This window comes from Scomber scombrus, chromosome 12 (genome assembly GCF_963691925.1).
Source record: "Scomber scombrus chromosome 12, fScoSco1.1, whole genome shotgun sequence".
Classification (NCBI taxonomy): domain Eukaryota; kingdom Metazoa; phylum Chordata; class Actinopteri; order Scombriformes; family Scombridae; genus Scomber; species Scomber scombrus.
The window spans coordinates 6,063,493-6,076,909 of NC_084981.1; the positions used below are offsets into that span (position 1 = coordinate 6,063,493).

General features: G+C 39.9%; 2 protein-coding genes across 3 annotated transcripts in view; one reads left to right on the forward strand and one right to left on the reverse strand.

The window, feature by feature from the left end:
- The window catches only part of LOC133991981 (serine/threonine-protein kinase 32C-like), a 74,935-nt gene extending 70,245 nt beyond the window's left edge, over nucleotides 1–4,690 (reverse strand). For both annotated transcript variants that reach the window (XM_062430612.1, XM_062430611.1), the window contains exon 1: nucleotides 4,450–4,690. In XM_062430612.1, coding sequence (XP_062286596.1) covers nucleotides 4,450–4,531 — 82 coding nt within the window. In that variant the 5' untranslated portion in view covers nucleotides 4,532–4,690. The remainder of the gene's footprint in view (nucleotides 1–4,449) is intronic.
- Nucleotides 4,691–7,712: 3,022 nt separating this feature from the next.
- Nucleotides 7,713–13,209, forward strand: LOC133992269 (leucine-rich repeat-containing protein 27-like). The gene is made up of 10 exons (XM_062430988.1): nucleotides 7,713–7,922; nucleotides 8,104–8,234; nucleotides 8,567–8,625; nucleotides 8,993–9,145; nucleotides 10,008–10,209; nucleotides 10,664–10,804; nucleotides 11,107–11,212; nucleotides 11,755–11,852; nucleotides 12,661–12,781; nucleotides 13,102–13,209. Exons 1-10 carry the CDS (start codon nucleotides 7,713–7,715, stop codon nucleotides 13,207–13,209), a joined length of 1,329 nt encoding a protein of 442 aa, XP_062286972.1.
- The last annotated feature ends 208 nt before the right edge of the window (nucleotides 13,210–13,417 follow it).

The following is a 13,417-nucleotide window of genomic DNA, read 5'->3' on the forward strand; positions in this document are numbered from 1 at the left end:
TAGAAAATAATCTTTAAATTGGTCAGAAATATTGCAAGTTCTGGGTCACATGTATTTTTGAGACAGGTACTTTGGACATGAGCTGTTGCTGTACATTCGATCATTAAGGTGTTAACATGCTACAGGGAGGAAATACTCAATATCTCAATATGTGGCCACACTCCAGGATCAGATGATACCGCAATATGACCGCGACAGTATTTCCCCACCTATTGCCTTACTGCTAGGGCCAATTACGGCGGCACTCCGCTGTGGCAGGAGGCCAGTAGCTGCAGGCAGCCGTGGAGTAGGGTTGAATAAAAGGGAGAGAGAGAAACTGAGAGGCTTTAAAAGAGATGAAAGAAAGTGAGTGCCTCAGTATTCAGTGCAAGTAATCAGCCATCTCTGTCTGCATCTATCTTTATCTTCAACCAAATCAGCTCACAACGCCTCGTACGCTTCTTCCTTGACGGGAAGAGCAGTCACGCACACTCTTAAGACATTCAGGCACACGCACACATGCGCCTGCCTACACAAAGAATACAAGTTTATTGTCCACAGAAGTGGAAATTTGCCTTTGGCTTAACAAGGACGATCAAAAGCATACAGCAATACAACACAATAAAACAGACAACGCAATCATGCACACATTTGGAATGCTTTGTAAATCCTTCGGAGCATTAATAACGAGTGCGCCAGGTCCGTGTGTGCATGCACAATTAAAGCAGGCATTAGTCAAATCTGCACTCTCTCTCCTGAATACTGTAGCATATTCACAACAAGTGCTCTCTTTCAAAAAAGGGATGAGCCAGCGCTGCTCCAGGTTCAGATGAGGACTCAGAGAGAGTGGAGTGCTCCTGTGTCTAAAGCCAGCCAACAGTTTAACTGAACTGTCCATAACTCCCAACTGTGTTTGTGCTTGAGTAAAGTCATAATGAGTGTTATCATTATTGATTCATTTGCTGACTTTTTTTCCCAATTGATTGTTAATTATGTTGTTTGTAAAAATCTTAAAAGCATTGACAGAAACGCACCAGCTGTTTCCAGAGCCCACAGTGATGTCTTCATGGGGAAAGAAAAGTGTGTTTTGTTTTGTATTCATAACTGACGTTAAGAAATGATTCTATTAATTAATCATGATTCAAGACATATTTGAGAGGTCTCAAGACAAAAAAAATCTTCAACTTCTTCTCCGATTTGCACTTTCTGGTGAAATTGCTGGATATCTGCCCCTCTTCAAGCCTCCAAAACTCATTCCAACTACACGATCTGAGAGGCGAGACTCTTCATCGTGTTATTTCAAAATCTTTATTTGGAGGTCACTGAGAAAGAAAACCTGCAGATAGAAGTCACAAAAGCCAAAAAAATCTTTCATTTTAAAAAGGTCACAAGACAAAAAGATTGGGAAAAAACTTCAGAAAAAACTGACTAGTATACTATAGTCACTGATTTAGCAGTCAAAGGGTATAAGAAGGTCTAAATAATAGATGATCAATGTAAATAAATAATGATAAATAAAGATGTCTGATAGACTGGACCGGCCATCACACCATTTAACTATTACTGACTTTTATTCGTTTCCCGCCCTGACTGCTGCTGTCAAACAGTTTCAGTGAGAAAAAGCAACACAGGAAGTGCACCTCAATCAATTCCACAGCCTTCCTTTGCTAATCAAACTACCTGCCAAAAAAAAAGCCCTTCTGGCAGCCATGCTTCGACATCAACCTGACCATTTGATTATGTTTGCAGCCTCTGATGCCAAATGCTGCTCTAATATTACTGCCTAATGTAGGCCATATGCCGGTTTTTCTTTCCAAGAAGCCAAGAAGATACTGTTTCTAAGAGACCTGACAGGCAGGCAAGGCATCCGCAACGCAGTGCACCATGGTTTGCTCCCAGTGTTATCAGTGCTAGGCAGCCCCTTTGAAAATACCCTATAGACCGTGCAGAATCAGCATCAGCACTGCATGAGCGTTCAAGGTGATCACACTGACATTAACAGTTGTCTCTTTTTGAACGCATATGTGCCCCCCCCACGCCCACCTCTACCAACTGTACTGTGCAGGAGAGGATTTCACCACAGTCTGGTATATCAAACGCTCCTTTGCAACAGAGAACAGAGTCGGCGGTCTATGCATTTACGGGTCATTGCGGTGGTTGTGACTAAGACGGTGATGATGATGACCGTGATGATGCACATGCGCTGACTTTTGACACTGCGGACGGAAATTGGAACCAGAGCAGCAGTTATTAGTGTTTCATAGGTCATACACCTGCGTCATACTGATGATGAGAGAATATTTTAAGTCTGATAGTAATAATGCGACTAACAATTATTTTCATTATCAATTCATCTGCTGATTATTTTCCAGATGTAAGATGAATCATTTGGTTGATAAAACATCAGACCATGGTTCATCACAATGTCCTAGAACATGAGACAATGCTTTCAAATGTCTTAATTTGTCCAACCAACAATCTAAAACCCCTAAATATTAAACTAATCGTCAGTTATGACCAAGAAAAGCAACATATTCTCACATTTAAGAGCCTTGAATCACCGATTTGTATTTTTGCTAGAAAAATAGCTGCAGCTGTTTAATTTTCTGTTGACCAACTAATTGGGCAAGGTATCCGTACTCTGGACTGAAAAATCTATACCAAGTAGTATTGAAACGTCTCCCGTCAAAGGATATCTGCAATCGATCCTTTATTGCACCCAGAACTAGAAAATATGACTATTTGTACAGACTTCCTCACAACCAATCAATGCAAGTTTTCTTCGATAAATAAATATGAATAATTTGAAGACTTTCAAAATGCATTTGTGTACAAATCTAATCATTTAGATGTGGAGGAGTGGTGACATTTTATGCAATTTAATACTTCTATTCACATGATGGGTATCGAATGAAGTACCCGATTGGTATTGAAATCACTTTAAAAAGGTACTTGGACTGGTATCGTCATTTTTTAAACAATACCCACCCCTACTAACTAATCAATTAATCGTATTGAGTAATCATTGCAACTGTACTTTACATTAAACACAGACAAAGTAGAGAAACACCAAATCTAAACTTGAGAGGTCCAAGGTTTCTCCTTCAGTCAACAGCTACAGAAACCTGTTCAGAATTTTTTATTAGGATAAACACCTTGAGAAGTTGTTTTCAAGGGGTTCCCAACAGACAGATGAACAGTGGATTGTTTCACCTACTAGTACAATAGATGTAAGCAGTAAAGAACGTTAGCTTCATTGATAATAAGCAAAATTCATATGAACGGAAGAAATGAGTGCCTGCTTAAACAATCAAAATGATAACATGGATCTAATGTTGAGAGGTACATTATTCCAATCGGATGGTGCTTTGAACCTGAATACTCTTTTGATATCTATTTAAAGCTTAAAACATCAATGCAGTACTCATCTTTGGTCAACTGCTGCAAGGGTGAGAACATACTGATTAAGTTTGTGCAGCATCTCCTGCTCAGTTCAATAATCATTAACCCTGATGGTAATCTGAATTAGAGCTGGACACTTTTCTCATAGGCTATTGACAAAAAGAGCTGTGAGCTTAACTGGGTTATCCATGTGTGGAGGAGTGTGTACTAAACACACACGTACACAGAGACACACACAGGGGCCATATGACCATATCCCTGCAGTGATATGACCTCATTTACACAAGTTTGGACTGTAACTTAGCCAGCACATATTGATGGTAGCTCTCTCTCTCTCTCTGTGTGTGTGTGTGTAGCAACATTGGCTTTCAGTAGCTCTGATCACACAGTGATTCAGTGCTTGGGCTTATTTGGTGCACTTCCAAGAGGCTTACCCCCCCCCCCCCCCCCCCCCCATATACTGACAAGCTATCATGAATTAACATTACTTCCATCCGTGACACTAATCTTGTCTTAATTACGCAATTAACTCTCTCTCTCTTCGAATAGTCCTTATTTCACAGGGTTCCTTCCGCCTTTACAGTATGTGTTCACAGTAATGGAAGTAGATATATTTCCCATTACTGTAACCGAGAGTTAATGCTACACTTTCTGCCACGTATTAATGAAAATATTCGTTTTTTATCTGCTATATTATAGGCTCATTTGTATTGCTGTGAGTGAAGTGTGGGCGTTACTGCGTGTTAGTGTGCTTCTCTTTATTATCGCCTCTGGCTAATAAACCTAGTCAACAGTATACTTGTATATTAATAAATAAGTTTCAACAACGCCTAAAACACATACAAACTTTATTAAACGAAAGCAACGTCATTTTAGTATTAACTAGCCTCAGCAGCAACAGTGCTCGACATTAGCTCAAACTTTGACAACTTAGCTTCGGTTTCAGTAAAGTCTGTAGTGATGTGACAAGCTAGTGCTAATTTAAGACAATTTAAGCACAACGCCGTAAAAAAAAAAAACACAATATATCAAATATTGAGACACCTAAACTCTTTTTTCAGTACTTACCATCTTCCTTTTCGTCAAAAACTGGTCTCTTTGAAGAACTATTGGCTCCCATCCTCTTCTTCCACTTGCCCCAGTGAAACATTGATGCTCAGATTGCATTCCTTGCCTCTTAAAAAAGAGAAACTACAGCTCAGTGCAGGACAGCCCTCCTCAATAAGCGGCAATGATAACCGAACATTTCACCCAAAAAAACACAGCTCCCGTTATTTCGCTTTTTATCCGTTAAATATTCTCCCCCGAAAATTTGTCAGCAACCGCGGTTCAAAAGTCTTTTTTGCTGGAGCAGGGGAGGGTGAGTGTAAGCAGGTACTGTACAAATATGTTTAAACACAAGACTGTTCGGTTAGTTACAGCTGGACTGGTGAGATAATCACTCGGTACTGGCAGTGTGCAGTTGTCTTCCGTAGCCTACCAGCCAAACCTAGAGACTTGTGTTTCTGGGGCTGAGAGTGAAGACTGCGTCGAGTCTGATACAGTCACAGCAAACCCGGAAGTCACGCCGTTGAGCCTAGAAAATAAAAGCTGTATAAAAGTAATTCGCATTTTTAAAGTAGGGTTGTGTGAGGTACTTATCAATATAGTTAATGTATAACCTGCAGATAACGTTATATGTACAGAATACATACATAAACACACTTTTTTTTACGCAATGGTCCCTCGAATGTGGTTATCAAAAATGTGTGACAAAATAGAGGCCATGATATTTAACAGTTTAAGAATAAACTTAGTTGTGTTAAATGACATCAGTGCACTGACGTCACTTGCACAACAGTAAACTTCACTGGGAATTTAATAATTATAATAAGTTATTAATTTAAAAAATCACAGAACACAAAAAACATGCATATATTAAACTTGAAATAAGATAAATGATCAAGTATACATAAAATGCTGTTTATATCATTTAAAAAATATATTTTTTAAACATATTGGCTTACTTAGTACCAGCACGGGAGCTAAGCAATGTAGTACTGTGGATGGGGCCAGCAGGAAAACATATTTTACCTATCTAAATAAAGGCTCACCTCAAAAAGCAATATCAGTTTAAGTGTTTGCTATATTTATAATAGTTTCACTGCTTTACCTTGCAATCGGAAAGTCCTTTCTATTGGCTCCACATTTTCTAAACTTCAGAAATTCAATCAATCAGAAATCCTACACATGCCACATGCTGTATTACGCAAAAGAAACAGCTGATCTGCAGTGTAATACAGCGCACAACAGTCCACAACCCAATTCTGTTCAGAGAAGCTGGAATCAGATAATTAGCACTTTAAAAACTTCAACTTCAAATCATTAAACGATTATCAAAATATTTGGCAATTAATTTAATAGTTGATCACTAATCGATGGATCAACTAATTGTTGCAGGTATATTGGATATTAGTATGGTAGAATATCTGATATATACTATGAGTAATGAAATGAAATCTGGATAAAAAAAACATAGTGAGTTATACATGTAGGCCAAGATCAGTTAAATATACCCGTCTTCCAAAATAGAAAATAATTTTAAAAAATTGAAAAAATAATTAAATTCTGCTTTTTTCATGTTTTAACTAATAAGACATTTGTATTGAAAGTTACAACCGGAAGCCACCACTCACACTTCTGTCTACCTTGATACATGTGAGAGTAGTGTGACAGTTGCTGGCCAGTGCCTGTGGTCGACGTCGCTGTGTATCACAGACTGTCATGCATATGAACACAATAAGCAGCAGCCTCTATAGGTGAAGCCAGGATAAATCAGCATCTCTTCTAACAACCCAAAAACAACTGCTGCTCCTCTGCCTGCCAAACCCAAATCAACCTCTGCGAATTACTCCACAATCTCATTAGAAGGATGGATGGGTGGTGCCGGGATCACTGAGGGGGAAAAGGGGATTTAACACTTTCTCTCCAATATGCACACTCTATGCTTCATTTGCTCCTGTTGCTGCTCTGTTACACTATTGCACATATAATAAAGTGTGACGTATCTGATGCTGATAACAACTGCATCACTTTTGACCTGCCAATCACAGAAAATAAATAGATTTTACACAAGCGCGCACGCACGCACGCGCGCACACACATACACACACACACACACACACAGAGAGAGAAACAGAAATGTGGTTAATTAATGCAGTTCGCCTTGTTTGCACGTGGAGACTTGCCGTAGTCTGCGTTAACCTTGTTGCCATGGTTACGATGACAAACTCGCGCAGCATTGGCTACTAAGTTAGCATGGTATTTTCCTAACTTCTTTCAGTTTTATTTGAAGACACTAAGTGACGCAGGATGTTTACTCAGTTTACAGGTGAGTTCATTCAGTGACTGAACAGTCGCTGAACTGTTACAGCATTGAATATGTAGAACCAGTGTAGCTTGAAGGCGAGTTAAATAGGGGAGAACAAGGTTGGTAGTCACACTTTTTACTTTCCTTTGCAATCTTCAATATGTCTTGTGCACTTGTGAGGATGGTAGTGGATGGTGGTACACTATGGGGTTGGTTGTCCCTGTGTTATTTTAATGGGTGGGAAATAAAAAATGGAGGCAATCTTAGAAATTAATTTAAAGTTTTATTGAAATACAACAACCTAACACATTTCCTGCATCAAGAGAACATAAACAGGAAAAATCATTCCTGTAAGTGCATTTTTTTATCCTTACTTTATTTGTCTTCCTGCCAAAAATCCTGCTCATTTTGTTATCTAAAAAGAAAAAAAAGGACTAGATATATCACACTAGATATGTATATGACAACATGTGACAGCCAACGTTGAAGAGAATGTGACAAGCATCCCTAACTGGGATTTTTTGCTACCAGCAAAAGCCAACAACCACATGTTTATATCTAAATTATAGCTCTCTCTTCATACTTTTTAATGGTAATGATTGCTTTATTGTAAAGAGCTGGATATTTATATCTTACACGAAAAACACAAACGTCCTGTAATCTCAATGTCAAGTAGTTTATCCTGGAAATTACCTCTGAAGTAACATCTCACCCCAATTGTGAAACTTTCAGTGCCGACACTTTTTAACAGGGTCTACTAGGGACAGAGATCTAATGAATGTGACAACCAACCCGGGTGACAACCAAACCAATTCTCCCCTACTCGTGTAAAATAATGACAAATCTGCCCTTTTAATTTGATACTAACGTGAACTTCTTTTTCAGACACTAGGAGAACAACACCATTACAAAACCTGAGAACTCTGAACAGTGAAAGTGGTCCTGGTTTGTGAAAAGTGAATATCTCAGCATCACTTCCACCATGTCTTCCCCAGAACAGGAGGAGAAGGAGGAGGGTCCTAACCTGCAGCTGAGTTGTGTCTTTGGGAGGACTTCACAGGCCCCCCACTCCTCGCCCAAGGATGCTGAGCCAGAAGAGCTCACTGAATATTATCCACCGGAGACTCTGTGTCTGAGCAGAACTAAGCTGAAGCATGTTGCACAAAGTATTCTGACAAATAGCGCACTGAAGGTCAGCTGGGATTTCAATGTGCAGCTGTAACCTCTGACCACCCAACCACAGTACATATGCTGCGGTGGTTTTTCAAGCAATACATCTGTTATTGCATCCACCAGAACAGTTTATATCTCAGTATAATTGATTATTCTGCTTTAGTTATCAATTCTAACTTGTCTCGTTGTTTTGTCTTCAGCATTTGTATCTTGAAGGCAATCAGATATGCAGTCTCCCAGATTCAATGTTCTCCAGCTTGCCCAGCCTGCTGTGGCTAGATCTCAGAAATAACCAAATTGCATCACTCCCTGCTGAAATTGGCTCACACAGGTAAGCTAATTATTGTAAGTGTATACTGATTGATTCTAGGCCACCATGGTAGTATTGCAGCATGTCTATTTTTCAGATTTCAGAACCATTTTTATAAGACTTTTTCCATTTCTATTGATATTAAGAGTTCTTCTGTTTAGTAGCATGTGATAGTAAATAGAATATGATTCCTACAAATGCAAAACAAACAGTGATAAACGAGATTTAAAGTAACTATGGGCATTTCTGGTCTTGATTTATTTCCTCCTGTTAAATTTATGACCTCGCGTGTGTGTCTTGATCAACACATAGCCTCTGCAATCATCTAATCATCTGTGATTTTGTTTAATTAGATCTCTGAAAACTCTACTACTGGAAGGGAATCCCATCTCAGAGCTTCCACCAGAGCTGGGTGAGTTGACTCACTTCACCTCTGCCAGCGAGCAATGTCTCTTTGCTCTCTGAAATAACGAGCTTTCCTGTTGTTTCATCATTTTCAATAAGCCACACTGGCAGCATATTTTGACCCAGGTTACATTCAGTGAACAACAAATATGTATTAATAGAAAGCGCACACAAAACAGTTTCAAATGTTTCGCTGGTGTCGCTAAAACTATTACTAATGCACTGTGGCTTGCATGTGCATTAACATCGGGAATGAAGAAAAGTGGCCTATATAAGCTTTCTCTACCGATGCACTCATTGTAAATGAATCTGGATACGAGTGCCAGCTAAATGCTAAAAAGGTTACCTGTAATCACTGTTACACTTTTCCCTAGGATATGTGATTAGCCTTAAAGGCCTGAACCTGCGGAACTGCCCCATCAGCTTCCCTCCACAGGATATTGTGCGCCAGGGTCTCCAGTGCATCCTCAAGTACCTGAGGAGTGTTATGGCTGAGCGACCAGTTAGCGTGAGGAAGACCCCCCCAGGTGAATCAAAGGCACCTTAACTTTGAGAGATGCAGCGGCAAGGTGATCAGTATGCACGTGCATCGTCGCCATCTGCTCTTTTTGACAAAGATAGGACGGCTGGTGACAAAAATAGCTCCTTGCCCTGTTACCACTTCACTGGTGTGACTTCTGTTCCCTTGGAGACGGCGCGTGCCGCTCGGCTGACTCCCCCCCCCCAGTTGCAGCTCTGTAATATTTTTAGCCAGATGAAAATGATCGATAACCTGTGGGCTCTAAACAGGATCTCTCTGTCACAGAGTACTGTCTGTAGGTAATCACTATGAGAAGCCCAAGACAGCCCTCCACAGGAGAGGCTGCTGATGCACAATGAGCAGAGCTGAACCCCTCAATCAAACCATTTATCTCTCTGCCTACAAGGTTATTAACAAAGACAGGGCTCCAGTCTCCGGGGGGAAATCCTTCTATTTAGGTGGCTCAGAGTAAATTTTAATATACATGATTCACTTGTATATTGCATTGTCATCAGCCTTTATCAGCTAGGATAACATGGCATATTTAACCTTTTTTAATTCTAATTATCCTACATGTGGGTAGAGTATACGTTACATTCAGCCACTTATTTTCTTAATTTATTCAAAACCTGCTGTCCACATATTCTGCTTCACAAGCCAAATAGATGTTGAGAAGGGAATGATTTAACTATGATTATTGGTTGTGTGAATTTGCTTGCACTTGAAAAAATGACTCTATATTCTAGCAGAAACTCTTGCTATTGTACCACTTATCATCACCAATCATCATATACTTCAATTGGTGATTGATGACAGTATTCGATGTCCCCACACCATCTTTGTAGCTGCCGCGGTTGTTTCATTGGTAGAGTTGCCAGTGATGGAGAAACTCCAGCTATCAGGGCTGATGGGGACAAGCATGGAGGAGCAGGATGAGTCAGTGGATGAAGACGAACTGCAGTGGTTCATGGAACTCAAACACAAGATGATCCTCCTGGAAAAAGCAGAACTGGGCTCAGTTGCTCAGGGTGATGGAAACACAAAGTCATGCCTTCATCCTATTACTAAAAGGTGAGTAATTCAAAGCCATTTTAGTGAAAGGAATACTGGTTAGATGTGCAAAAGAAAGAAAAAATAGGTCAGTAACAACTATGAGAATGTTTTTACCAAGTCAAAATGACCAGTTATCTGTTTGCTATTATATATCTGCAAACATCTGTTGAGCATAAATATTTTTTACCTGTTCAGATATATATCCGTGAAAGTGTTAATGACTATCTATAGTAGGATAATTGAGATGAATTGGTTTGGTTTCAGTTGATAACTTTAGTGCTGAGGTCTGAAGATGCAGCGGAGAGCAAAGTATTCGGTGTGGTGCTTTGGAAAAGGATAGCAAAACACTTTTTTAATGATATTTCTCAGCAGAGGAAACCAAGTGATAAAAATCTCCCAGACTGTCACCACTGGGACTCAGTGCTCAGGAGAGCAATAAAAATAAAGCATTTTCTTTCAATTTATTTGTCAGAAAAAAGGCGACTACCAGGGCCGGCATAATCCCAGAGCTCCGATTGTTTGACACTCAGCAGTATAAGAGACCCGAAGAAAGAACACAGGCTGCAATGAAGGAGCTGAAAGAGAAACAAGACATTCTCGAACAGAGAAAAAAGTAAGTTTCTGTTGGAAGACCTTCAGTTCAGTAGAGTATTGTATGTACTGTACTGACTGTCCTGCTTTTCTTGAAGTGCAATGGAAGAATATTCAGGTCAGGTAATGCAATAGCTATCAGAGGTCATTAATTCAGAAAGCAGAGGTAGCCTACATTGTGTAACTGATTGTGGGGATTAATATTATGTCCAGTATGTAAGGACATTTACAGACCCCATTGCAACCAGTTAGGAACAATAGTACAAGGACCTCTTTCCTTGACATAGATCTAGTACAGTACATTGTTATCTGCCTTTCCCATAGAAGCCAAGAGGCTCTTCGTAAGTGGCGCACACAAGCCAGGAGCACACAGGACAAGAAAATGTTGGAGAACAACCAGAAGAAGCAAGAAAGGCAAAGAAAACGAGAGGTATGTGTTGAATGAATCGCCTAAATTTCCTCTTGTCCACCATTCCTGCCACAGGGGGGCAGCAGAGTACCATATCTGTCATGTTGGATAAAGGTCTGTGACAATAAACATGAAATGCCACAAGATGAAAAGCATTTTTTATTTAAATGCTAGTGATGGGTTTTCAGGTAGTAGCAATACAAAGCCATTGTCTGTCATCTTTTATGATCAAGCCAAGGATAGTGCTGTTGAAGGCAGCAACAGATGCAAGTGCCTGTGATGCAGTGCTCTCCATTAGTGATCAAAGCTGATGTACAGTACACATCTAACACACTTTAAATAATGCAGATACATGGTTTTGAGTCAATTGATCATCAGCTGCATTTTTATATGTACCTTTGAGATGAGCCTATTATTTTAGCATTTATACCACAACACAAGTATAAATATTCACTGACAAATACAGTAAAAACAACCAAATTAGACGGTTTTGCTGCATTTTCTGTATTCTGGAAAGAAATAACATTTTACAATAGAATGAACAACTCCTTTCTCTGTTACAGGAAGCAGAAACAGATTTAGAGAAAGGCGTGGGGGACAGCAGTGATGGTCCTCAAAGGCAAACGCCCGGCATGTCCATCATCGAGTGTGATGAGGCCAGGTAAATGAAACTCTATGTGACCGCACACAAAAGCTTTAGTACACATCCATAACAACCTCAAACCTGGGTCAGTATTAAAAATGAGTATCCAACCTGCCGCATTGGCTTTTTTTAGTTTGCTATGTCAGTACGACTGGTTGCTTTGACACTGAATGTAAAAAATATCGCTGATAGCTTCTTGATATATTGTCTCAAACTTCATAAATCCCTTTCTAAAACGTGGTTGCCTGTGTTAATGTCCACTTTCTCTTTGTGAAGGGCACATATATCATAAGGGAAATCAATAAGGCACAATGGCCCGTACTTGTATTCATCTTATTATGTGATTCATGCCGCACATACTGTATCTGCAGTGTGTACAAGTTACACAGTGATTCATCCAGTACATCCTGACCCATATGGGTACAGGGACAACAGGTCTTTGGCCTGACTGCAAGGCATAAAAGTATCCACCAAATCACATTTTTCATGGTATGTTATTGCTTTCCATGCAGATGCTGATAGTACACTAGAGGCACCTAGTGGCCAGAGAGAGAGTACACCCACTGTAGGCTATCAGCAGTTTCTTTGTTCTTCTTGAACCACATTGTTCCTTTGAAAAAAACTGATTTACAGATTAGATAATGCACCTAAGCCCCCTCTACTTTCATTAATAGAATAAATATTGAATGAGGACAAAACAGTCACAAGCATACATTTTTAACTACCACTTAAAAAGGCTATGATACCACTGCCCATACCGAGGCACCCCAATTAAATTCAGTCCTTCTGTATGAAGTTTTGACCTTTGACCTGTGTGGGCCACCAGATCAGCCCGCAGGCTGGAGCGGCAAATCCGTGCCCATGTTGAAAAGATGCAGGAGAGACACAGAAATCCCAGGGGCACGGCCACCGAGCAGATTGCAGCAGCAGATCAAGATGTGGAGGAGGTCTGGCTTACTGTATTATTCACACAACCCATCTATACTGCAGTAAAGGGATACTGAGCTGAATTTTTTGGGGTGGTTGTTGTTTTGTTTAAGGTTTTCTTTTCATTCATATATTTTAAGAAAACAACAAAAGCCAACACAAACACACAACACAAGAACAGTATACCAGGGGTTACAACTACAACTGCATGTGTATTATTCATAATTATATTAATATGTGTTGTGTGTGTGTGTGTGTGTGTGTGTGTGTGTGTGTGTGTGTGTGTGTGTGTGTGTGTGTGTGTGTGTGTGTGTGTGTGTGCTCCTTTTCGGACTGACAGATGAGAAAGCTGCAGGCTCGACTTCTTGAGAAAAGACGAGGAAGAGGTGGAGAAAATTGCTTTACTATCTTCGGTGGAGACACCTGGCCGAGTTTCCTTGACAAGTGATAAGGATCAGTCACGTTCTGCTATTTGAGTTTTGCAATACTGAATTCACACTCATTGTAAAGACCTTATGAATGGCCATTGTTATGCTCATACCTTCAAAATAAAGATCTCAACTCTGTTACTGGGCAAGGTACTGGTAATTTGACATGGTATGGTTCCTTCTTTCTTTCTCTTTGAGTTTCTGTAAGACACACTTCATCAAATAAAC

What these genes read in the sequence shown, in the direction of transcription:
- LOC133992269 (XM_062430988.1), top strand. Translation starts at nt 7,713, where the DNA reads ATGTCTTCCCCAGAACAGGAGGAGAAGGAGGAGGGTCCTAACCTGCAG. An exon ending in AGAGCTTCCACCAGAGCTGG is followed by an intron (nt 8,626 to 8,992) that starts GTGAGTTGACTC and finishes ACTTTTCCCTAG; the next exon opens with GATATGTGATTAGCCTTAAA. An exon ending in CGTGAGGAAGACCCCCCCAG is followed by an intron (nt 9,146 to 10,007) that starts GTGAATCAAAGG and finishes TTTCATTGGTAG; the next exon opens with AGTTGCCAGTGATGGAGAAA.